Source organism: Oncorhynchus mykiss, chromosome 32, assembly GCF_013265735.2.
Source record: "Oncorhynchus mykiss isolate Arlee chromosome 32, USDA_OmykA_1.1, whole genome shotgun sequence".
Taxonomy (NCBI): Eukaryota; Metazoa; Chordata; class Actinopteri; order Salmoniformes; family Salmonidae; genus Oncorhynchus; species Oncorhynchus mykiss.
The window spans coordinates 37,494,995-37,522,577 of NC_050572.1; the positions used below are offsets into that span (position 1 = coordinate 37,494,995).

General features: G+C 40.4%; 1 protein-coding gene across 2 annotated transcripts; it reads left to right on the forward strand.

Annotated features, from left to right (window-relative positions):
- The first annotated feature begins 1,080 nt into the window (after nucleotides 1-1,080).
- neu1 (neuraminidase 1) lies at nucleotides 1,081-27,349 on the forward strand. 2 transcript variants are annotated; one of them, XM_036971763.1, is made up of 6 exons: nucleotides 1,081-1,416; nucleotides 3,033-3,222; nucleotides 5,487-5,749; nucleotides 7,578-7,760; nucleotides 24,298-24,517; nucleotides 24,675-27,349. In XM_036971763.1, exons 1-6 carry the CDS (start codon nucleotides 1,324-1,326, stop codon nucleotides 24,893-24,895), a joined length of 1,170 nt encoding a protein of 389 aa, XP_036827658.1. In that variant the 5' UTR covers nucleotides 1,081-1,323; the 3' UTR covers nucleotides 24,896-27,349. The 2 variants fall into 2 exon arrangements, with proteins under 2 accessions (XP_036827658.1, XP_036827659.1); XM_036971764.1 differs by having other exon boundaries at nucleotides 1,181-1,427.
- The last annotated feature ends 234 nt before the right edge of the window (nucleotides 27,350-27,583 follow it).

Genomic DNA, 27,583 nt, shown 5'->3' on the forward strand with positions numbered 1-27,583 from the left:
TGGAGAGAGCTGGAGAGAGATGCCTAGCGCACATCATTATTTGGGCTAAGTTGCTTGTTCAATAAGATAGCATATATACCTTGTTATTAGCTTGTACCAATAATTGTTGATCAGTTAGGTAGCATGTTAACTAACTACCAATACACTGCTTCAAACTATAATTGTTCAGAATGTGTAGGTTTACTAGTTAAAGAGAAAATAAATTAAATGTAATTGTTCAATAATGTGTCATGTGTAAATGTTCAATGATTCAATTTAAAAAAGAAAAAAAAAATATTTCACCTTTATTTAACCAGGTAGGCAAGTTGAGAACAAGTTCTCATTTACAATTGCAACCTGGCCAAGATAAAGCAAAGCAGTTCGACACATACAACGACACAGAGTTACACATGGAGTAAAACAAACATACAGTCAATAATACAGTATAAACAAGTCTATATACGATGTGAGCAAATGAGGTGAAATAAGGGAGGTAAAGGCAAAAAAAGGCCATGGTGGCAAAGTAAATACAATATAGCAAGTAAAACACTGGAATGGTAGATTTGCAATGGAAGAATGTGCAAAGTAGAAATAAAAATAATGGGGTGCAAAGGAGCAAAATAAATTAATTAATTAAATACAGTAGGGAAAGAGGTAGTTGTGTTGTGTTTAAAAAAAAAATCTGATCATATAAAATGTGTTGTGTTTATATTACTTTTACAAATAAAAATATGTGATAATAAACAAACAAATCTAAACTAACAAATGTCAAATCATATTTTTCGCCAAGATGGCCAGTCAATTTGAGTAACATTGTTGTGTATTCTACGTAATGACGCGGTTTTACGTTATTATGTAATGACGTCATCACGCAATGACATCACGATGTAATTTAGCTACTTTTAGCAACAAATCGACCTGCCCCTAGCAACTTCCCCTGAAAATTAGGTGGCAACACTGGTACCCAGGCTGTTTCACAACCGGTTGTAAGGCGGCGCTCAATTGTCCTGGTTAGGGGAGGGTTTGGCCGGAGGGTAGGCCGTCATTGTAAATAAGAATTTGTTCTTAACTCACTCGCCTACTTAAATAAAAAATTAAAAAAAATGTCCAGTTGGTGGCGGCAATGCAGCTTTTTGGGTTGTAGTCCGCCATAAAACCCACAGAAGACGAAGAAGTAGAAGGATAAGTTAGTCATGTCACCGCCCACTTCAGTCATATGACCGCGGTGTTTAGGGTTTCGGTGAGGAGGAAGTGATTGTTGTTTATTGCGCTACAGTTTTGCTCTGATGCCATAGTATCATAGCTTTCTTCGTCAAAAGAACGGCGGAGAGAATACTGAACAGCATGGTCACAAGGGCTGGTTTGATGGGAGTACGAAGCTGGATCGCATTACTTTTCTCAGTTCTATCGCCAAGTCTATGCACCTCTTTTGGCCAGGTACTTGTCAGGTATTTTGACCGGTTTTTCAGTCATGGGTTGTAATTCCTGAGTGTTTACCAGCATTTTTAGCTTGAGTCTGATAATTATCTTGTCAAAACCGGTAATCTGATAAAACTTGAGTATAAAAATACTTTCCTGATAAGTTTTACAGTTTATTGGAATACTTTGCAAATGTAACTTATTTCTCAGTGTGACCTGAAATGGTTTATTCATTCCCTTTCCATTTTAGTAGATGCTCTCCAGAGCAACTTACAGTAAGTAGTGAGTGCATACAGTTTCATACAGGTCCCCCGTGGCAATCAAACCCACACCCCTCGCATTGCAAGCACCATGCTCTACCAACTGAGCCACATCACCACAAACCACTTGATGTCTCAATGTACTCAATTACTGTATTGTGCTTGTTTTGTTTTTTCATGGTGATAGAAAGTCTGCAGGTACAAACCTAGATGACCAGCCTATGTACAATACAGTAATGTAGATTTAGATAAAGTTGTTTGTAAGGATGATACATTTAAAACTGCACAAAAAGTGATTGTTTTCCCTGTTATTTGATCCCCCCAAAAAATATTTAATTTTATGATTGATTGAGTGAGTGTCTTTTGTTGTTGATTTTTGTTGTTGATTTGTGTCTTTGCCCATCATTTTGCGCCTTTTGACATAAATGTTTGAGGACAGGGTTTTGTTCTTTTTGGATTCCATTAGAATGACAATTGCAGAGAGAGGGACAGGGCAACAACAATTACATCCAACTATTGACTCCTGTTAGTTACTGTTCTTAGTTCTATAACTACCTTTTTTTGGGAAACCAGTGATTGTTAAAAAAACAACAAATGCTGTGCCTGCGCTACAGATGTCTATCGGTCCACTAATACTAGTAAAGGCCCAGTGCATTACTTTGTATGAATGTTTTTATTATTATTCTGAATTCTCAAGGGGTGCCTTATCACCCTCAGCATCCCTACTTCCTGTGGCTTTGCTGTGTAGGCTTGAGTGTGACGTCTCCTATACAGTGCAGAATTCTACACAGCTTTGCAAGATGTAGCCAATCCATTTTGTAGATTGTTTACTGCAAGAAAACATAGCAGTATAATGACTTTGGCTGTGAGAAAGTTGTGGTGCAAGAGCTGTTATCAACACTGCAATAGACTTGCGCTGTAAGTTTGCACTAGCAGGCCATTGCAAAGCTCAGCGACCAAAACAATCCAACAACCTCTTGCACCTCTACATTTAGTAATCCATCCTGTGTTTTTAATAGCAGATGAGTTCACTTGCTGAATTGGTGGCACACGGTATGTGAACAAGAGTAACACTTGTTCTGAAGGATCATGGCACTTGACATTACAGGGGTGTGGGTTTACATTAGTGAACTTGGATGGCACAGAGAATGATTTTATGGACACATCCTGTTGATCTTGTTCTGTCACTGTCTCATGCTGTCTTTTTTTATAATGGTCTCTCTCCGCAGTTCTTGTTGGCTAAAATCCAAGCTTCTTCCAAGAGGGAACTTGGAGGTTCGCTTTCTGCCCACTCAGTTTCACCTGGCCTAACTTGGCAAGTGGCTACATCTGCCAAGCAGTGAGGCAAATTAAGTCTCTCTTTCTCTCTCCCAGATTGACCCCCTGGTCTATGATGAGCAGTTGCTGTGGGTGAGGGGCGGGGCAGGAGAGGTGGACACTTACCGGATCCCACTGCTCTCCTTCACCCCCAAGGGCAGTCTGCTGGCCTTCGCTGAGGCCCGGAAGAAGTCCGCCAGTGACGTGGGGGCCAAGTTCCTTGCCATGCGACGGTCCACAGACAGAGGTAGGCAGGCAGAGAGAGCAGACAGACAGACACAGTGCAATGCAGGGATGGGCAACATTGAACTCCTCGTGAGGGGCCACAGTGGCTCGCATGTCTGCGTACCCACATCCATTCCCACACATGCAGTCAGCAAGGATTTTGACAGCAAAACAAATCCTGCAATTCTACACATTTTGCCATTGGGTGTGGAGAGATTGTTGCAGTTTTAAAGCAAGTTTGCTGCAATTCTACACATTTTGCCATGAGGTGGAGAGAATTTAGCAAAATTATAACTAATTTCATGTAATTCTACTAATTTTGTTATGGGGCGGAGAGAAAAATGTGCAGTTTTACAGATAATTTCCTGCAACTGTACACATTTTGCCATAGGGAGGAGAGAACTTGCAGTTCTTAATATGCTATCTGATGGTCAATGGTGCCCCCCCATTTGGTAATTCAACCATGGTTACTACAAGTTTAGATAACTTACCAATCAAAACATTTTTTGCTGACATGGGCTAATTGATTTACTGACATAACAATGATGAGAACCTGCGATGTGGGGAATTGTAATTGGCTCGTTTCAGCTAGTTTTATCTTGTTCTTGATACCATGTCTTGTTTTGAGGTGTTTTTACCTATTTTCATGTCAGTGCTAGCTAAGCAACGACTGTAACGATGCATGTGACAGACACCAAGTGCACATTGTGCAAATTTTATTTGTTTTCAAAAAACATTGGAGACTAAATATATGTTGTCAACAATCTATGCCAACCCGGCCTGTTCTGCCCAATAGTTGCTCACGTTGGAAAACAGTGAGGGGTTTGGTTGTGGTCCACAATTCACTGCTGCCCTTACTCTGTTACTGCTTACAAATTGGATCATAACTCTAAAAGTATCAGAGATCCCACTCTGGAACTTTGATATGTCCGTAGAGTATATTACGTTCAACAACATATGAAACATTTTGCAAAATCAAACACTTTATTTTTTCAATATTCATGTTTATATTTTTCAATTTTCATAAATGAATGTTTCAAAAACATTTTAGAATCAAAATAGCACTCATAATACAGAGCAAACGGTAAAGCGTTATATGACACCACTGTATGCTTTGTAGCACCTACAGAGTAAACACTATGGAGTGGGTTAAAGGAGGCCTGGGTAAGGTCAATATGACATAAATATGCCAACTTTGAGTCATTATTGGTCAATTATGCTTTTAGATATATGTCAACAATCCTTCCTCAAAATGAATATTCTATGAATTACATTTTGTGAAAATCCCCCAAATCATGGTATTTTATTTGTCTGGATTTTGTGAGGAATAATTCTAATAGGAAATTCCAGGTGAACAAAAAGGAGAGCAGTTGCAGATAAAATGAATAAAACTTGTTTATTACAAGCTGCAACAGGAAGACTCTTCTAGCACAGAGCAGAGAAAATGTCTAACTGGCCTTCTCTGATCAGGCTCTTCTGTCTTAAATACCCATTGTAGATAAACTTGATTTTCCTGTTTTATATATATTTCCACACTGATGTTAGAATAATTATGATAATACCCTTTCAATGTAAGAGCTGTTTTGATATTGAGATTTTAAAAAAAGAACTTACATTGGACCTTTTTTTTAATCAAAGCTGCAAATCTTCTCTTAAAGGCAAAGTGGATCTGTTTTTATCTGGTTATCAAATCATTTCTTGGTAACAATTGAAGTACCTTACTGTGATTGTTTTCAATTAAAATGGTCAAAAAGCTAGCTTCTAAGCAAAAAGCCATTTCTCATGCAAGAACTGCTTGGACTGTCTTGGACTGCAGTTTTTGAGGGGATTTGATTTATCTGGCCCAGGTGCCCGGATAGGCGTATTTTGCACAGAGTAAAAGTTGATTGCATTATTTTTGGAACCCGGCGGCCTCCAGTCTGGCATCAACCACTATCAACAGATATGAGAATAATCCATAACAAGTCTAGTGACCATAAGCCTGCACCTTGAGTGTCACATATGGAACCCTGGAAATGATGTATTACAATAACTCCAAATATGCTAAACATTGTGTTCACTCTAAATATTAAATATGAACTTTGTTAAATATTCCCATTTCAGACAGACAGAGACAGGACAGAGAAACACAGACACTCATACACATATTTGAATTGACATGGCTTTTTATCAGTGAATCTTCACTCCTGTGCATTTTTTTTATTTACAGCACTCTACTTATGACTGATACTTTCCTCCTCCCTCTGTCTCTCTCTCTCCCTCCTCTATACCTCCCCTCCACCCTAGGTGCCACGTGGTCTCCCACCACCTTCATAGTAAACGATGGCGTCCTGGCTGACGGACTGAACCTCGGTTCAGTGGTGGTGGATGAGGAGACTGGGTCTGTGCTACTGATCTACTCTCTGTGCTTCCACCAGTACCAGTGTGACCCCGCCAGTATAATGCTGGTGGAGAGCATGGACGACGGACTCAGCTGGAGCCCACCAAGGAACCTCTCGGTCCAGCTGGGGGTCAAGAACTTCGTCCCTGGGCCCGGCTTCGGCATTCAGGTGGGTCACCATCATCCAAGGTTTTCAGACTTCTCTTCATCTCCCCTTCTTCCTCTCGCTCTTAGAGTCAATTTATATAGTTAATTTAATTAATACATATACACTGAACAAAAATATAAACACAACATATAAAGTGTTGGTCCCATGTTTCATAAGTTGAAATAAAAGGACCCAGAAATGTTCTGTACGCACAAAAAGCGTATTTCCCCTTTGCCAAGATAAATCGTCCACCTGTCTGGTGTGGCATATCAATAAGCTGATAAACAGCATGATCAGTACACGTGCCCCTTGTGCTGGGGACAATAAAAGACCACTCTAAAATGTGCAGTTTTGTCACAACACAATGCCACAGATGCCCAAGTGTAATTGGCATGCTGACTGCAGGGATGTCCACCAGAACTGTTTCAAGAGAATGGAATGTTAATCACATCGTTTTAGAGAATTTGGCAGTACGTCCAACTGGCCTTACAACCGCAGATCACGTGTGACTACGCCAGCCCAGGACCTCCACATCCGTCTTCTTTAACGGCAGGATCGTCTGAGACCAGCCACCCGGACAGCTGATGAAACTGTAGGTTTGCACAACCAAATAGTTTTTGCACAAACTGTCAGAATGCTCATCGGCATGCTCGTCGTCCTCACCAGAGTTTTGACCTGACTGCAGTTTGGTGTTGTAACTGACTGTACCGGGCAGATGGCAGACATTGTGCATGGTGTCATGTGGGCGAGCGGTTTTCTGATCTCAACATTGTGAACAGAGTGCCCCATGGTGGGGTTATGGTATAGGCAGGCATAAGCTATGGACAACAAACACAATTGCGACGAGATCCTGAGGCCCATTGTCGTGCCATTCAACCGCCACCATCACATCATGTTTCAGCATGATAATGCACGGCTCCATGTCGCAAGGATCTTCTGTACACAAGTCCTGGAAGCTAAAAATGGCTCAGTTCTCCCATGGGCTGTATAGTGATCTACTCTCTGTGCTTCCACCAGTACCAGTGTGACCCCGCCAGTATAATGCTGGTGGAGAGCATGGACGACGGACTCAGCTGGAGCCCACCAAGGAACCTCTCGGTCCAGCTGGGGGTCAAGAACTTCGTCCCTGGGCTGTACAATGTCACCAGACAATGTCCCCCGTTGAGCATGTTCGGGATGCTCTGGACCGACGTATACGACAGCATGTCCCAGTTCCTCCCAATATCCAGAAACTTCGCACAGCCATTAAAAAGCACTGGGACAACATTCCACAAGCTACAATCAACAGCCTGATCAACTCTATTTGGAGGAGAGGCAAAGGGTGGTCACAACAGACTGGTTATCTGATCCAAGCACCTACCTCTTAATTCTTTTTAAATTATTATTTTTTTTTTTAAGGTGTCTGTGACAAACTGATGCATATCCTTTTTTTTTCTTCAGTCATTTGAAATTCATAGATTAGGGCCTAATGGATTTATTTCAATGAACTGAATGTCCTTATATGAACTGTAACTCAGTGAAATCATAGAAATGGTTGCATGTTGCTATTTTTATATTTTAATTAATTGTAGTTTCCCCCTCTTTATTTGCCTTCTCTACCGACCTATGACGAGAGCTCTTTTATATTTCATTCCTTGTGATCACATTGCTGACTTTTGTAGCCTACTTTTGTGTTGTCAATTATGAGGCCAATTTCTATCATCATAACACTAACCCTTATATTGCGTATAATAATAAACCTTGGTGCATTGACCCCAATATTTATTACTAAGGTCAGTCGTTTTGATTGAACTGTTGTGCTTTGACAGAGTACACTATTTTGACTGTCTCTCCATGTCTCTGCTCACAGAAGCACTACCCTCCTGCTAAGGGGCGTCTGGTGGTGTGTGGACATGGCACCCTGGAGGGTGACGGGGTCTTCTGCATTCTGAGTGACGATCACGGACGAAACTGGAGGAATGGCGCCGCGCTAAAGAGCATCCCCTACAACCAGCCCAAACAAGCCCTGGACTTCAACCCAGATGAGTGCCAGGTAAAGCTAACCAGGGAGGGAGTGAGCAGGAAGGAAGGCAGCATTTGGAATTTTGGATGAAAAGCATGCCCAAATTAAACGTCCTGCTACTCGGGCCCACAAGATATGATATGCATATATCATATATAGTTTTTTTGGGGGGTTTGTAGTTTTCTATTCAATGTCATTACAGTATCCATTGACTTAGGACTCAAATTGCAGTTCCTATGCCTTCCACTAGATGTCAACAGTCTTTAGAAAAATGTTCAGGCTTGTGTTCTGATAAATGAGGGAGTAAGAGTAGTCTGAATGAGTGGACCCTGACGTGTCACAGAGCTTTTACATGCGCAATCCCGAGAGAGTGCCTTTCTTGTTTACCTTTTATATTGACAACGTTATTGTCCGGTTTAAATATTATAGATCATTTAGGCTAAAAACAACCTGAGGATTGAATATAAACATCGTTTGACATGTTTCTATGAACTTTACGGATACAATTTGGGTTTTTTTGTCTGCCTGTTTTGACTGCGTTTGAGCCTGTGGATTACTGAAGAAAACGCATGAACAAAACTGAGGTTTTTGGATATAAAGAGACTTTATCGAACAAAAGGAAAAATTTTTGAGTAAATGAATGTCTTCTGAGTGCCATCATATGAAGATCATCTAAGGTAAGGGATTCATTTTATCTCTATTTCTGACTTGTGTAACTCTACTTGGCTGGTTACTGTTTGTAATGATTTGTCTGCTGGGCTATGTTCTCAAATAATTGTAAGGTATGCCCTTCACCGTAAAGCATTTTTGAAATCTGACAAAGTGGTTGGATTCACAAGAAGTTAATCTTTAAAACTATGTTTAATAGTTGTATCTTTTCTTAATTTTATAATGAGTATTTCTGTATTTGAATTTGGCGCTCTGCAGTCTCACTGGATGTTGGCCAGGTGGGACGCTAGCATACCTTAGAGAGGTTAAACATGTCTCCTAGACAAATTGTAGGTGTACTGTGTTCCTCGTGTCAAGAACACAATGACAAAACCACCGAAGACATTCTTTGGGAAGACCCTGATTGTTTTAATGGAGTGCTGGATATGAGTGACGGTGAAGATTTTCACAAACAGCGGCCACAGCACCCTTTTTCAAACAAACGCAGGGAGTTTTTCTCCTGCGCTGCGGATGAGAGAATGGCTTAAGATACGGCTGGGGCTATGCCAGATCGAACAGGCCCTGAGTGGGACAACCCTGCCTGGGTACGCACTGGAAGAGGAAGTCTGCTGGCGCGATGATTTGAAAGCCATAAGAATCTCTTCATTGGCGTATAGTCCAGACTCCAAAGTGACAATTTTAGTTTGTGCCCAATTCGATAGTTCCAATGCAACCAAATCAGTTAGGTTGTATGCATTTTCAAAAGCCTGAACAGAGGTCAACTATTTTGTGCCAGTCTTTAGCTTTACGTGGGGCAATTATCACATTGTCACATTATCACATGATGAAACAGCTGGAAAATCTTTTCCAACATCGTGAACAATTACGCTGCTGGGTGCTTCTATCCCTAAGACAGACCCAGGGCCTAAAGGCAAGACGTTTTGATCTATCCAGGGAAAGAAAACTGTCTGAACCGGTCAGACCCCGAAAACTGGGATTTAGAGACGGATGGATGTGATGGTTGACCATAGAGCCTCCCCTTTTTATGTAAGAAAGAAATAGTAAACTTGTTTAACTAATTATAACATGTTTAAAAGGTTTGTACTAAAGATTTAGAATTAAATAAAGGGTTTTAAAATTGTATCTCACCTTTAACGAAAGTAATCTTAGTTTTTTTCTCTCTTTCGGTCTCAGAAAGGCTTCTGGGAAAGAGGTGTGTGTGTATGTGTCTTTCTCTGCAGTTGTGTGTTGAAACAATGTTTTTTTCTTAACATTGTTTTAAACACTAGGGCTCATTTGCACATAGGTTCTCCAAAAACAAAAGGTGTTTTTTCCGAGGATGGAGGAATCAACAGTCAACCACACCTAGAGAATCTTCCAAATAATCAAAAGGCCTTGTTTTATATGAATACAGTCTTTCCTACAACAGACAGTTATAAATCTAAGCATTTAAAGGGTATTAAAATGTGGTACTGTGCGGTAATACTATATCTGTTGTATAACATTTTTTTGTGTATAAAAACTTTCTGGCATGGTTAAATATTGCCTAGTAAAATTGTTTAACTAATTATAACATGTTTAAAAGGCTTCTGGGAAAGAGGTGTGTTTCAAAACAATGTTGTTTTTTTTCGGTGTGTGTGTGTGTGTCTCTGCAATTGTGTATGAAACAATTCAACATTATGGGGTCCTTTGCACACAGGGTGTCTCCAAAAACAGCATTTGTTATTTCCCAAGGATGGAGGGAGCAAAAGTCAAACCCCACAACCACCATAGAATAGGCCTAGACACCCCCTAAGGTTTAAAAACAATGTTTTTCTTTCTGAACAACACTAGGGGGTTATTTGCACATAAGTTGTCTCCAGAAAAAAACAGGTGTTATTTCCCCAGGATGGGTGGGGGACCAACAAACAATGCCCTGGTCTGTAAGTTCATTCCATACATTGGCTCAGTCAGGACACAGCCTTTACACATGGAGAATTTTGAAGGTGAGGATGTGGAAATAATAATATATTAGATTAGATTTTGTGTGCGTTAGGTAGTTTGTGGGAGATGTTTGATATTACCTGTTAGAAATTACTGCACTGTTTGGATCTCTCTCTCTCTCTCTCTCTAATAAGGTTTCCTCAAATATTAAACTGTTGTTTTTATATATGGTTTTTACAGATATTCTAAAAGTGGAGGTCATCGAATTTTCCGGTATGTTTTTATGTCAAATGTAAGTCTTTTTTTAATGTTAAAATAGTGTATATTTATTTCGTATAAATATATTTTTATATTATTTAAAATTGTCAATAGGATACCCGACATTTACACAGCTGCTACCGGGAATAATTGATTTGGATCATCCAACATGATAACTAACTATCCATGATGACGATTCAGAGGAACAAACGGGGGCCTGTTCTTCTTTACGCAGCCCTACAGCCTCAAGCTATTTTTTAAGTCCAAAAAATAAAAAGGTGTAATAATCTTCATATATTAAGCATTAAACAAAAGTGTGTACACTATTTTAAAAAGCTAATCTTGTGTTTACAGGGGACAGAGACCTAAACAAGAATACCCAAGGAAATATGGACTCTACCTATGAACGACTTCGGGGGCGCTGAAACCGACGATATTCTACCGTTCTGTACGGCCGGCTTTCCCATAACTCCAAACACAGGAAGCGCAGATTTAACACACAGATACACACCCCCAGAAAACTCCACCCAATCGCTATATAATCTAGCACCTAAGGCGCATCACGATACTTTGGCACAAGTGCACCGCGCAGAATCACCCCGGCCCGAGAAGGGCGACTGGTCTGAAAACGATTGGATTCAAGAGCACGCTCTCTATGGATACGTTATGACCCGTTATAATTTTTTACATTTTTTATTAGTTATACATTTTTTGATAGAATGTTTGTTTTTTAAAAGTCACTTTTTTTTTCAGACTCCAATGATGGCTATACAAACCATACAGAATCTACAAAGCCAGAGGACATAGGGATAGGAACCCCATTATCGAGGATTCCTCAGAAAAGCAGGCGTCAAACAACCAGAGGTAATTTAACTAAACCCCAAGGCCTAACAGTGAGAACTGTGTTAATATATTAATATATCTGAAATGTATTTGAAATTGACATTTTTATATAATATATATTTTATTTTTAATACACTATTTTGTATATATTTTTCTTTCAGACATTTTTCTTTCCTCCCAGGTGTATACCGACACAGAAGGCCCAATATGTCGAGAGGAAGAGGGCGCCCAGGACATACATAGTAAAACATTGAAACCTGATAATTTCAACACTGTCAATGACAAGGCTGAGGAAGACGATGTGTTGATGTATGAAGCGGCCAACAGTCAATTCTGAGGTAGAAACAATATTCATTGAAGATATTCTCAATGAGGACCCAGATCCTGAAATAGATCGTCAAGATAGGTTTCTCACAGCCTTTTACAGGGCTCTAAAAGCCAGAGAGGTTCAGCTACACAAACGTATGGTTGCTTTACTGAGGCGTCAATACAGTCAAGATCTATCCTTCTGGCATAGAACAACGCCCCGCTTGTTAAACAACAATCTGATTTTAAAAAACGCCCAAACAAGCGCTAATAACTGTATGTAACATGGCTACTTCTAGAATGCCAGAAAAACTCACATCCTTAATTAACCAAATTAATGCTTTAGGGCCAACCTCTCCATCAATAACCCAAACACATGAACACCTGTTATCACAGGTACCCCCTGAACTCATATCCTTAATTAACCAAATGAATGCGAGCACAACGTCTTCAACAACCCCCACACATCTTCAACCCCCTCCCCCCACACACACTAACTTCTTCGGAGTAGGGGGCAGTATTCGGAAGTTTGGATGACTGAGGTGCCCAAAGTAAACTGCCTGCTACAAGGATATGCATATAATTGGTAGTATTTGATAGAAAACACTCTGAAGTTTCTAAAACTGTTTGAATGATGTCTGAGTATAACAAAACTTATTTGGCAGGCGAAACCCCGAGCACAATCCATCCAGGGAATTTTTTTGTTGTTGAGGTCAATCTGTTTTCAATTTGTTTTATATGGCAAGCCCGTTTTACTAGAAATATGCTTGCAGTTCCTATCACTTACACTGAATGTCAACAGTCTTTAGAAATTGGTTGATGTTTTTCCTTTGTGTAATGAAGAAGTAGCCCAGTTCAGAACGAAGGTAGAGTGAAGCGTGCTGTTTGTTAGAGGCGCTTGACCTGAAAGCACGCTCCACTTTGTTTTCCTCCGGAACTGAACGCAATTTATCCCGTCTTAAATTGTATCGATTATTTACGTAAAAAAAATACCTAAAGTTGTATTAGGAAAGTTGTTTGAAATGTTTGGACAAATATTACAGGTAACTTATTAGGTATTTTGTAGTCATGATGCGTGAGTTGGAACCGGTGTTTTTCTGGATCAAACACGCCAAATAAATGGACATTTTGGATATATAACGACGGAATTAATCAAACAAAAGAACCATTTGTGATGTTTATGGGACATATTGGAGTGCCAACAAAAGAAGATTTTCAAAGGTAAGGCATGAATTATATCGTTATTTCTGACTTTTGTGTCGCGCCTGGCGGGATGAAATATGATTGTCTGTGTTTGTTTCAAGGGGTGCTGTCCTCAGATAATCGCATGGTTTGCTTTCACCATAAAGCCTTTTTGAAATCGTGTAATGAATCAGTGGCGATGGTATTGATAGAAGTGTTCGTGTTGTGTACCGCAATAAATTCGGTAATACAGAGATTCGTCAGTTTTTAAAAATTTCACATGGATGAATCAGAACCTTGATTAATGCAGTTTTTTTAATGTGATGATTTTGAATACTCTCTGAGAACTTTTAGAAAGGGCTACAGATTATGCCGAACCTCGTGATGTCTGTTTTACAACTTGAAATATCTGGAGATAGTATGCAAAACACAGTGTCTCTTGTTTTACCCAATGGCGAAGCAGATCTTGAACAATTTATAGCCCTGCTGGAACGCCTTGTTCAATCTAATTCAGCCATCATAGCTGATAGGACCCTAGAACTCTTTGTACAAATAGTACTCCAAACCCTAGGTGGAGGGGGTCAGAGAAGGAAACTTGATAGTCTCATGCAATCAGAAATCATAAACGATAAGAAGCAATACCTCATAAACGTTAACAATCGTGGTAATCAGTTATGCCTATCACATTTACTCAACCCTGGATGTACTGATCTAGAGGCTTTACAAAAGGCTAGGGAGCTCCAAAATGCCGTCGGTTTAGGTATACAGGAGGCTGTGGGTTTCTCTGACATAGTCGAATTAGAAAATTCTCTGAACATCAAGATTGGGGCGGCAGGGTAGCCTAGTGGTTAGAGTGTTGGACTAGTAACCGAAAGGTTGCAAGTTCAAATCCCCAACCTGACAAGGTAGAAAGAAATTTGTCGTTCTGCCCCTGAACAGGCAGTTAACCCACTGTTCCTAGGCCGTCATTGAAAATAAGAATTTTTTAACTGACTTGCCTAGTTAAATAAAGGTAAAATATTTTTTTGTTGTTGTGGTTTTGTACCACTCTTGTCGTTATAACTATGTGAGGGTAAAAAACGTCCGATGCAACCCTTAAACCTAACACCCTGTGCGGATTGTCAACGCACATGTCGTTCGGCCTACTCTTACGAAAAACACAAAATTGAAACATAGCACCCCAAGGCATTAACAAGAAATGTCCAAAATGCCATTGCAATTACAACCTTAAAATAGACAACCCTAAACCTCTAGTGTGTGGGATCATACATTGCCCAATCTGTAATGGGCCTTTGAAAAGCAGAGACACTGGATTGTTTCAAGAAATGCCCCACGAGTGCTATATTCAGCCCTCGGCTGAAGATGAACATTCAGAGAAATGTGTTTTATGATTTTGAGACTAATCAGCAATCCGCCTATTTGCCTATTTTTGTATCTACCATGACTTTCAAGGCTGAAAAGTGTTCGGCAGAGGGACCCGATTGTGCACTATGCTTTCTAAAACACTTCAGAAAACCCCAGTACAGAAACTAGAGCCTACAACCCCAGTACAATCCTAGAGCCTATGATTCCTATCTTCTTTTGAACATCTTGATACAACAAGGCGTTGCACCCAGTGTCATAGCGCAAGGTAGTAAAATCTTGTTTTGTAGACCCCGCCTTCAACCAGAGATGCATTGACAGCTTAAGTTTCTTACCCATGAGATTGGCTCAAATGCCTGAGGCCTTGGGTTTTGAAAACTCTGTGAAAGGTTGATTTCCTCATTTCGTCACATCTGAGGAGAATCTACATTATATTGGATCTTATCCCAGCCCCGAAATATACGGGTGTGATCAAATGTCTCCCAAAGAGAGAGAGATTCATGACTTGGTATGAGACAGTATGTCGTCATACCATTTGATTTCCGAGTCATTCTGTGACAATGATGTGGTTATACTGCGTGACGGATGCCTCAGATTCAGAGAAGAGGTCATCAAAGATGCCGGGATTGACCCCTGGAGTTGTACAACTATTGCATCGGCATGCATGAAAACCTATCGTACACACTTTTTACCTCCCAGCATCTATAGCTATTCCATCGCCTGACAACTACCGACGACAATTCAAGTCATACTCTAGCAGGTCCATTCAATGGTTGGAGTACTTGGCCCAGGATAAAAACATTTTTATTCAACATGCTTTGAATAGTGGGGGGAAGGCAATTGGCCCGTATCACGTAGATGGATACACAGAGATTGACGGTGTTGAGACATCGGTTGTTTCTTCCACGGTTGTAAATCTTGCTTTGTGCCCCAGGCCATGTGTGTCTTTACCCAAAATACTTTTGGGGATATGTACCAGGAGATCCAAGACAAATTTGAATTTTTACAGGCTACTTATGGGTTGAAAGTGAATGAGATGTGGGCGCACGAGTAGACATAACTCAAAGTCTGATCCTCATGTTCGAGCTTTCCTTTCCAGCTTTGACACACCAGAACTCTTGGAACCCCGGCAGGCCTTGTATGGAGTTCGTACCAATGCTTTGACATTACGGTATGTAGCGCAACCCTATGAGACAATGGGATATGTAGATTTTACACCCCTTTATCCTCATGTAATGAGTTCCTCTTGTTATCCTATGGGTCATCCTGAAATTATTCACCGTGACGTTGACTTACTACAAAACTATTTTGGTCTGATTTAAAGCAACTTTTTACCCTCCCTGGGGGTTGTTTCTGCCAGTGTTGCCTTACAAGGGACCTCAAGGAAATTTTTGATTTCCCCTTTTGCACCTGCAGTGAAAACAACAACCAGGAAAAGCCTTGTGATAATTCAGATCAAGAAAGAGCCCTGACAGGTGTATGGGTCACCGTTGAATTCTCTAAAGCTCTAGAGAAGGGGTATCTTGTGCCCAAAATCTTTGAAGTGTGGAACTGTTCCAGGAAATCAGACACTCTTTTTAAGGAGTACATCAAGACATCCTTGAGATGCAAGAAAATGGCTTCGGGGTATCCTGCATCGGTCACTGATCCAGAGAGCAAAGACAAGTACATTCAGGACTATCACGACAGAGAAGGTATACGTCTTGACTCTGACAGAATAGAGGTCAACAAAACCAAAATAAATCTGTCAAAATTGTATTTAAACTCGCTTTGGGGCAAACTATCCCAGAGAAGCAATATGCTAACAACGTCGATCGTTAAGGGTCCCGAAGAATTTATGAAATTTGTTTTTTTTCGGACCAATACGAAATTTCACGTTTTTCATTCTTGAGTCAAGACATTGCCCTGGTGAAATGGAGACGTAACAAGAAGTGTGTTCTACCCCAGGGTAATGCAAATGTGTTTCTTGCATTCTTGCATTTACCACGGCCTATGGTCGACTTGAACTGAACACACTCATGGAACAGTTGCAGAGGTGTGTTCTGATGGACTTGCTTAAGTACCACAGCAGCCCACACGATTGCTGATGACAGAAGACCTCCTGGGTGGCATCAGTTTCTTAAAGCCCTGGCAATCCTCAACATTCCCCTTTCAGGTCTACCAAACTATAAGCTTCTTCAACAGATTCAAACTTTAAAACAAAACCCTTCGAAGAGCTACAGCACCCCTAAAGATGTTCTATCAACCCCTTCCCACTTTGAAAGGGCTGATAACTCAATGATGGGTGAGTCCTCACCCCTGAACGTATGGGTGGTTAGACTTTTGAATTACTTTTGATTAAAATCAATACATTTTATTTGAAAAAATTTATACAATTTAACATTTTGTGACATTCTTTAAACATTTGACGTGAGCATACACCTTGATTACAGGGTCTTAAAGGACACATACTTGAACACTTTTGATATTTTCTAACAAAACAATCTACGGCGCTATCATTACTTCTTAAATCATCATTATAAAGAGACATAACATCTTCAAAAGAAACTCCACTGGCTCTTTGGCATAGGTAGAATACACAGTGTTGACCACATGTAGTGGAAATGTTATCTTGTACTTGTTTGATGCTGTAGTAGATCTTTGATCCAATTTTGGTCAAAAAACTGTTTAATAGATGATAGAAATGTGAAAATCTGGGGGGGAAAAGCCGTAGGAATCAAAGATTTGAGATCTTTCTTCCTCCTTCATCTTCTAATGTCACAGCTAGCCAATGTTCACCCGGCATGTGTTTAGGATGGGTATTGACAATAGACATGGCCGGTCGCTCCTTCCATTTCTCAATAGGTAGTTCATCACAAGCCCATACTCCACAATTGTTTTCCAATCAAGCGGCTCCTGAGACCTTCTAGCTCGTGGGTAGCTTGTGGGTAGACCTTCTAGCTCGTGGGTATTCATGTTTTTGCTCAACGATCCTTAACATCTTAATACTAATAATCCACTAAGACTTGTCTTCGGGCATTAACTTCCAAGATTGAATCAGAGCGTGCATAAACAATCATACGAACTGTACAAGCTAAAGGTGTACGGAAACGCATTTCCAGCCTGAGGTTACCTTGGGACACCACAGACAGATTTCCTGAGGTGTCATCATCAGGTGATAAATCGAACACATACAATGTGTAACCCTCTGCAAAATTATTTCTGTCAATAGGTAAAGAGAGATCTTTTAGATACCTCCCGGTAGCCAGGAATAGATTGTAAAATTCTCGCACCGATATGTTATTAATTTGTGGTTGGAAAGCCTTAACAAGGACCTGACGGCCGTCCTGACATCTACATACTCTGCATTGAAATGTTGAGAATTAAAATGTATGTTTAATGTAAGCTGCCCATATTAGAGGCGTGATCAACCAAGCCTATAACCATGTAGCGGGCCTAGAAACATGCCTAGAAACAAGGACCTAGAAACAGGTTTTCTTGACTACAGATTCTACTTCCCTCCAGTATGCTAAATGTTTTCATGGTAAATCTTTGGAGAGGTGTAAAGGGCATTTCCTTTCATCAAAGCCTGTGAATGACCCAGATGAACGGACGGAGATAGACACTTTTTTTTAAATAAAAAGGGTAGCCCCCAACACTTTTAAACTAAAGTTATCATCTTGGGCAGACATCAGACAAAACTCATCCTTGGCCCTGGTTCATTTTAGCCTTAAATCAACCGAGTTTAAGAGTAAACGTTCTTGAATAGGCCCTAGAAGATCAAACTCTCTGTCGAGATTCCTCACAGTAGTGAGCACATGCCTCCAGTCCTTTGTTTTCACCTGTGCTGGGGTCTGTCTTCCATAGATGCTCCTGCAGTATCCTTGCTAAACAGCCCAGCGCTGAATTGTGTCTTCGGAGTAGTTTAGTAAACATTCCAGGATAGCCCTATAAGGATAGGTGGCACTGCTTTGACTGATAAGGCGTTCACCCAAAGTCACATCCACTTGGGAGAAGATGGTGGCCAAGGGGTAATTAATGAGACTTACTTGGGCATCATTTGCAATATTAGTACCATCTCTTTTGGTCACTTTGAGGCGTAAATGCAATAAAAAGATTGAGCTCTGTCTTTATAGCTTCAGAGGACATGCGGTGTAAAAGAGACATGTTGCTTTTCTTTTAGAAAATACTTCTGAGTATTATTTTTGACGTTTTTGGTCCAGACCTCACTTAACGTTGTCTTTGACTTACTGAGTTTCTTTTAACGGTTAACCTCCGCTTTTTAAGGCCCGGCCTGCGCCTTATACCCGGAGGTCCCCTTTTTTGGTCTTCGAGACAACAGCATAAGACCCGAGCCGCCTTGATGCTCGGGATCTGATGAAGCCCGTCTGGTCATAGCATTGGCTACAACCTCACAATATTTTTTGCTGCTGATTTTAAATGTGGTTTGGCTATGCTGAGAACTCTCTTCATAAACTGTAAAACCATCCTAGAGAGGTTAAGAAATATACCTCCTATCCCCGAACCATACATGGTAGGGGATCAATGATAACCGGGTAACCCATTACCCACTTGACCAACATAGTATGAGACATATCGGTTAGGGTCGAGATGGTGGTTGTGTACCATAACCATTTTAATGTATTTGTATTATGTTTCTAAAAATATATATATATAATACTAATAATATAGTAGATATGTAGAGACGTTTTTGGAGGGTCTAAAGGGGAGTTTTACAATCGTTTTACCATAAGTAAATTCAATATTTTTTTTCTGATTCGTTTTAAGCTCAACCAGAATGTTTTCAATATATTTCTTGCTCACAGGTAAGAAATATAACTGTCGTAGTTAACAGTGACTACATCACCATCCTTTCCCTCTATGAACTGTTCTCAGCAGGGGCACACAACTGTCCCCTACCTTTTTGATAGGATATGATGTCTGTGTACACAAAGATGTTGTAAAACCCTGCATGTATATCCGCAGGGAATGGGAATAATTTATCTTTCACATACGTCCATTTATTGTAACTCATCCCCAACATGTAGGCTAAATTACCGCTGGTCTTTATACCCCCATCAGCATTTTTAAGTTTTTTAAGTGTTGGGTGTTCCCATATCCTTTTGAAATAAAAAAAATCACGGTCCTTATCCTTGATATTATACCAACTATGGGGGTATGTAATCTCGCTGAGACCTACTTCCCAGGCCTCTGATAACTCTATAGGCTTTGGAAAATTGGTTGTATAATTCGAACATTGTTATTCCCATATATATCTGCAAACGTGTTACTGGGGAGAGTCAGGTAAAATCCACGGTGCTCCATGAAGCACTCCTGTGTACACTCGAATGATGGTGTTTTTATCACGCATGAGGGTTTACGTTAACCCCCACTGCCTCCACCACCTCGTCCTCTAATACACAACTGTTGAACTTTTGGGGCCAGTTTTTTTCCCAACGGACCAACACCCATTTTTGACCCTTTTCTCTCTTTTGATCCAGAATCTCCTCCATGTGAAAGACTTTGTCTTTACCCAGCTGTACCCTCTGGAGTTCCTTCTCATAAAAGGAACCCTCTATAAGCTCCCCATCATAATATTTTAACTTGTATACGTGGTAGACATTTGGTAACTGAACAACTCATCACTGTAACCTTGCTCATATTTTTTTGTCAAACACCCCTCAACTTGGATATACGTACCTAGTCCCCCACTATGAATTTAAAATAAAATAAAATCTTATGGCGAAGGAACAAACCATACAGATTTTTAAAGACTTGAGAAGAGTTTTCAGAAGAGACCTCAGAGGGATTCATCCGTATACTCTTATGGTAGCTGTAGTTGTAACCCTTTACTAAATCTGGAACTATATCCACATATCTATGTGTGTTGTGAGCTGTAAAGTATTTCCACATCCTCTCCTTCAAAGTTCTGTTAAAGCGTTCAACAACTGAAGCTTTCAAATCCAAACCTGTAGCGAAATGTACAATATTATTATTAAATTATTTACCGCCGTCAGTCTGCACTTTCTTGGGTGTTCCTTCTTCCTTCAGGATAGAATCAAAGGCCTGGGTCACCTCTGCCCCACTCTTATTTTTTAAGACCCTTACAAGTACTATTTTAGAGAAAATACAGTGCCTTGCGAAATTATTCGGCCCCCTTGAACTTTGCGACCTTTTGCCACATTTCAGGCTTCAAACATAAAGATATAAAACTGTATTTTTTTGTGAAGAATCAACAACAAGTGGGACACAATCATGAAGTGGAACGACATTTATTGGATATTTCAAACTTTTTTAACAAATCAAAACTGAAAAATTGGGCGTGCAAAATTATTCAGCCCCCTTAAGTTAATACTTTGTAGCGCCACCTTTTGCTGCGATTACAGCTGTAAGTCGCTTGGGGTATGTCTATCAGTTTTGCACATCGAGAGACTGACATTTTTTCCCATTCCTCCTTGCAAAACAGCTCGAGCTCAGTGAGGTTGGATGGAGAGCATTTGTGAACAGCAGTTTTCAGTTCTTTCCACAGATTCTCGATTGGATTCAGGTCTGGACTTTGACTTGGCCATTCTAACACCTGGATATGTTTATTTTTGAACCATTCCATTGTAGATTTTGCTTAATGTTTTGGATCATTGTCTTGTTGGAAGACATCTCCGTCCCAGTCTCAGGTCTTTTGCAGACTCCATCAGGTTTTCTTCCAGAATGGTCCTGTATTTGGCTCCATCCATCTTCCCATCAATTTTAACCATCTTCCCTGTCCCTGCTGAAGAAAAGCAGGCCCAAACCATGATGCTGCCACCACCATGTTTGACAGTGGGGATGGTGTGTTCAGCTGTGTTGCTTTTACGCCAAACATAACGTTTTGCATTGTTGCCAAAAAGTTCAATTTTGGTTTCATCTGACCAGAGCACCTTCTTCCACATGTTTGGTGTGTCTCCCAGGTGTCTTGTGGCAAACTTTAAACAACACTTTTTATGGATATCTTTAAGAAATGGCTTTCTTCTTGCCACTCTTCCATAAAGGCCAGATTTGTGCAATATACAACTGATTGTTGTCCTATGGACAGAGTCTCCCACCTCAGCTGTAGATCTCTGCAGTTCATCCAGAGTGATCATGGGCCTCTTGGCTGCATCTCTGATCAGTCTTCTCCTTGTATGAGCTGAAAGTTTAGAGGGACGGCCAGGTCTTGGTAGATTTGCAGTGGTCTGATACTCCTTCCATTTCAATATTATCGCTTGCACAGTGCTCCTTGGGATGTTTAAAGCTTGGGAAATCTTTTTGTATCCAAATCCGGCTTTAAACTTCTTCACAACAGTATATCGGACCTGCCTGGTGTGTTCCTTGTTCTTCATGATGCTCTCTGCGCTTTTAACGGACCTCTGAGACTATCACAGTGCAGGTGCATTTATACGGAGACTTGATTACACACAGGTGGATTGTATTTATCATCATTAGTCATTTAGATCAACATTGGATCATTCAGAGATCCTCACTGAACTTCTGGAGAGAGTTCGCTGCACTGAAAGTAAAGGGGCTGAATAATTTTGCACGCCCAATTTTTCAGTTTTTGATTTGTTAAAAAAGTTTGAAATATCCAATAAATGTCGTTCCACTTCATGATTGTGTCCCACTTGTTGTTGATTCTTCACAACAAATACAGTTTTATATCTTTATGTTTGAAGCCTGAAATGTGGCAAAAGGTCGCAAAGTTCAAGGGGGCCGAATACTTTCGCAAGGCACTGTATCTATAACCGTTAGCATGTATCAATTTCTGTCATATTTGTCTGCAAGGGCCTGCATGTCAAGTAAATCCGCCTGAAACTGGGACACGGGATGAGAACTCTATTTAGTGGAAATTGTTTTCGCACAGGTTTATGCAGAATGGAAGCATCCAGCTCCGCTAGCCAATCATTCACTTGAGCATCGCTTAACCTGCTACCTGTTTCTTCGGCTATAGCTCTCTGGAACCTCTCCTTCCCCCGAACGACCCTGGGTTAGAGGGGGTGGAATAAATGTTTTTCAACATCTGCTCCGCCATCCTTCTTGCCTCTCTGATGTACAATAACATTAATGAGCCCCTTTCAAATAACGAGAAAAATATTTGTAAAAAAAAAGTTTTCAAGTATTACGTATCCATACACTTCAGGATACGTAGCAGGATATTAGTACCCATTTTCTCAATGACCCATGCATGCAACACCTTGTATACTTGGTTTACATTTACCGTCTTATAATGCTGAATTTTTAAAACGCATACATCCGTTATATAAACAACAAATATGATACATGTTACAATTAAATAATGTTTCCAACAAATAAACTAAAATCTTAGACAAGGATGTTTCTAGTTTCTAGAATCATCCACAAGACGTGATACCAGTTGTGTCCATTGTAGAGTCTTCCCCGTATGTCTTACATGACTCATGATTTGCTCCATGTTTAGCACACGCTCTGCATAACGCCTGTATTGTGTGTTTTGTAGAGTGATACATCGTTCACTTTATTTTCAGTAATTTGCTGCATAACATTTGTAAATTCTCTCAAAAGAAAAAATGTATTTATTCTCTCTAACAACATTGATTTATATCTAAACCAAAGCTTCCTTGTATTTGTTGTCGTCCAACAGTGCGTGTCTGGTTTCATGTATGTAGATCACCTCCTTCAGTTCATGTAGGAAAGCCTCGGTTACACCGTAAACCCTGGGAATAGATGGCACAAGACCCATAGACTCCAGGGCTCTGCCCATCGATGGTATAAAGTGGCTGGACCACAGTCTTTTCACCAGCTCCTCAAAGTGGTTGAAGAAGAAGTACCGCGGTGGGTCGTATAAACACGGAGGTCCTCGTTGGCTGGGGTGATTGATCTCACAACCTTGGCATTTTTCTCTTATATACTCTCCAATTACCACGTCTAAAAGTGTGGCTACAGAGGCCTTGATGGTATCCACAAAAATAGTACTGACCACCCCATCAAACACATCCTCAGGCTGTGTACATGTCGGGGGGCTTGCCTGGCGGGAGTAGAAAGGAGGGCTGTGAGGCATAGAGTCCTTAGGGTCTGGTACCCATGACGTATCGGAGTCCTGATATGGTATATGAATATCCATGGTATATGCTGAAATGAAGAACCAGAGGCTTTATGGCCACCCCTTTTATTGGTGAACCATTCCTTTGGTATCGGGGCGTGGTTAACGTAACAGCCACATACTTTGTTTTTTTTCAGGGGATGACCCTTCTGAGGATGACCCTTCTGGGGGTTCCTTTGAATCATAATCCTTAGGATTTGTATATATCATGCCATTCCTTAGTTGAACAATACTCTGCTGTTGTTGGCTCTGTACAAAAAGAGCATCCACTAACTCTAACATTTTCAATTCCATTAAATCCCAACTTTTAAAAATCCAAAGCCAACTCCTCCTTTGCCCGCCTTTCCTTCCAGTTCTCTGCTGCCAATGACTGGAAAGAATTGCAATAATCACTGAAGTTGGAGACATATCTCTCTCACTAACTTTATGCATCAGCTGTCAGAGCAGCTTACCGATCACATAGCCCAACCAACTACCTCATCCCCATATTGTTATTTATTTTATTTATATTTGTTTTGCTCCTTTGCACCCCAGTGCACATGCATCACTCCAGTGTTTATTTGCGAAATTGTCATTATTTTGCCACACTGCTTTGCTTTATCTTGGCCAGGTCACAGTTGTAAATGAGAACTTGTTCTCAACTGGCTTACCTGGTTAAATAAAGGTAAAATAAAAAATCTTATTTAAAATGACGGCTTACCATTGCTTTTGTTCTGGTTTTATGCAGTAGTGCTGTATACTGATTACAATGCAGTTCCTCAACTTTTTTTTGTACCAGGGACTGGAAAGCTATAGTAGCAAGTCCCTGTAGGACAACTTAAATGAATTAATCTGAGTAACAACCATCAGTTTCCCTTGATGAGAAGTGCTTGAGAAACACTGTATTAGCTTTTATCAGTTAAACGCCATGATCGGGCTCACCTCAGTTCCTCAATCAAACTCATCTCTGCCCCCCCCCCCCCCCCCCCCCCTCTGTAGCCTGTAGAGATGGAGGACGGTAGCATCGTCATCAACGTGCGCAACCAGAACAACTACCACTGCCGCTGCCGCATGGTGGTGCGCAGCCTGGACGGGGGCGAGACGCTACCCTTGGAGCAGCTGTTGTTTGACTCCACCCTGATAGACCCTGTGGTAGCGGCAGGGGCGCTGCAGAAGGAAGGCGTGATGTACTTCACCAACCCAGCTGACAGTACTCACAGTAAGAACTATGGGGTTGGGTTGGGGCCCTCTGGTGGACAGAATGGGTGGGAAAGGGGAATAGTGGTGAGTTATTATTTTTTACTTCCACCTTCAACCTTTCTGTCCCTCTCGCTTTCTTTCCCTTCCTCTCTGTCTCTCTCTTTCCTTTCTTCCAGGGGTCAACCTAACCCTGCGCTGGTCTCTGACCAATGGCACGTCGTGGGAGAAGAAGGCCGTCCAGATCTGGGCGGGGCCAAGCGGCTACTCCTGTATGACATCACTTACGAGCGGCGGCGCAAAGGACAGGAAGTTTATCTTCGTCATCTACGAGAAAGGCCACAAGGACTACTATGAGACCATCTCCTTTGCCAAGATCCACCTCTACGGTGGACTGTAGTAGAATAAGGCTGGGAGGGTGGGTACTTGGTAGAGTCTGCTTCTAACCACTAATCCATGGTCAGGGTCCGTATTCTCAAAGCCTCTTGGAATAATGAATTAGATGACATAGACGGGGGACCTGATCCTAGATCAGCACTCCTACTCTGAGATGCTTTTTTAAAATGTTTATATAATCCCAAATATTTTTATCAGCTTAATAATAGTTATGGTTAGGATGGGGATTGGTGAATTTCATCTGTGGTTAGGGTATTTCATCTGTGGTTAGGGGGAGGAAGGGGGACTCATTGGACTTTGCAACACAACTTTATTTTGATAGGTGAAGGGAGACATGGAGAAATACAAACTACTGCTGTTGTATGGCACCAAGAATGACAGGTTTGTGCCATTTTATCTTTAGGTGGCTTTTAATGCATCATGATTTTATTAATTAGGGCAAAACGTAGCAAAACTCTTTGGCAACGGAAAATGGAAATGTGCTTTTCTTATTGGACAAGTTCAGGTAGCTCCTCCCTGTTTTAGTCTGTTTTCCTCAATTTGGTGCCTAATGTACATTTATTAGAATGGCCCAATCACAGGTACCCCGTCCTTTAATGAAGCTATGATGTCTGTAATGATTGGTGGTATGTTGGTGTACTCTGGGCCTCCCATAGCTGAGAGAGGAAGAAATCCCTCACCCACATCTTTTATTTTGTGATGTGGGGAAGGAAAAAGGTTTGGGTGGGGTATGCGTCTCCAAGCCATACAAATATTTGGACAGACTTACTAAGTGTTTGCAACTGTGCTATTTCCATAGGGCAAAAAAAATTGAACAAAGAGTAGAAATATAGCTTTAGAGGAGGACATTTTAACGCCTAGTAAATCTAGCTCCCATGCATCACAGCCCATAACAGAATGGTTTCACTTTCAGAATGGATCTTGCCAACTTTTGGCATGAGAGAAGACCGTATGGTGAGACAATAGTTTGAGGGAATTGGACCTGTAAATGATTGACTTGTGTCAGAATAGGACATGCACATTTTGAATCCATTATTATTATTTTTTTCTTGAGCCAGGGATGTTATTGAAATCCCCCTTGTTGTGCTATCAGTTGAACGTTTATTAAATCTTTTGCGGCAGCGTAGCCTAGTGGTTAGAGCGTTGGACTAGTAACCGGAAGGTTGCAAGTTCAAACCCCGAGCTGACATGGTACAAATCTGTCGTTCTGTCCCTGAACAGGCAGTTAACCCACTGTTCCTAGGCCGTCATTGAAAACAAGAATTTGTTCTTAACTGACTTGCCTAGTTAAACATTTTTTTTTTTAATGTGATTGTGTCACAAATGCCTCAACTCAGTGCCTGGCACTCCCCTTGTATGTGAAACAATGTGACAATTTACCTGCGGTTTCTATAGCATATTTGATCAGTCTCATCTAGCTAGCACACTTCTGTCCACAGCAGTTGTAGTTGTTTCTCTCAGCTCACCTTGCTGAACCTAGCTGTGAAGCCGACATACTGGTATGCAATAGATTCCTTGTTTAGTGGTAAGAGGCTGCACCTGGTTAAATGCACACAAGGATTTGGTTGGTAGTTCACTGAAAATGATTTTGATGAGAAACTCGTATTGAAAAATCTGGATGCATGGCAACTCATTGTGTCAAGAAGTTTAACTGCCACATGTTATGGTCTTTAAGTCCACTTGATTTTGTATTTTATTTTGCATATATTCTTCTCTTATTGTAAGACTACATATCTTACGAAGTTTATTATCCTTCCTTTCCTGAAAGTGTGTAAGTTCAATAGAATGCTTTCAATTCACGTTTTAAGCTAAGATTTGTGGTTTTAACATTTCAGATGTGTTTTTCTGATCAATACATTTAATTCCAATATAAATAGCGATTAAGGGAGGTGTGATGTGTGTCTGAGTACAAATATGATATTCTGTATGTACGTTTGGATATTGTACTGATATTTTTCCAATTAGTGGTAATAGATCAGAACTGGGCTGCCTGTGTAAAAGCAGCCATTGAACTACATACAGTATGTGGAAACATATGTATCAGTTCATAAACCATGGAATGGGTACATCAAATCTTTTCCCAACTATTTTGCAGTCTATATGGCACAGATGTCAAGTTTTTGCTACTTAAATTAAACTGGTATACTTTTTTTTTTTCATCACAATTTTCTTTAACCAATTTTGATCTTTAATGCAGGGCCATCTTTCACTTGCCTCTTCCATTTTTGCAATAATGCTGCAATTAGTTGGTTGTAATTTTGAGTAGAGCAGACATTTCCATATATTTTTGTTAGCTGCCTGTGTGACAACTCCACCGGTCCTATTTATGATATCATTTATAAAGATTATACCATAAATTATACCATACATTTTATTTTTTTAATCAATTATTATATTTAAGTTTAACCATAATATTTGTTCTGTCTTTTCTGGTGGATTAAACTGAAATTGCAACCAACTTTCTATGGCTTGTTTAAAAAATATTTAGGAGATAATCTCTTTTTCAAGTAACAGAAAGTGAGAGGTTGTAATCTGAATAAAGGGGAAAAGGCCATTCTTGAACACGGGTTGAGACATTCTTACTAATCTGCTAGAGAACCAGTTTGGATTTAAGTATAACTTTGGTATGACTGAAGCCTTTAGTGAGGTCTAATGCTTTAATATTTAATTATTTTTGCCCTCCAAATTCATT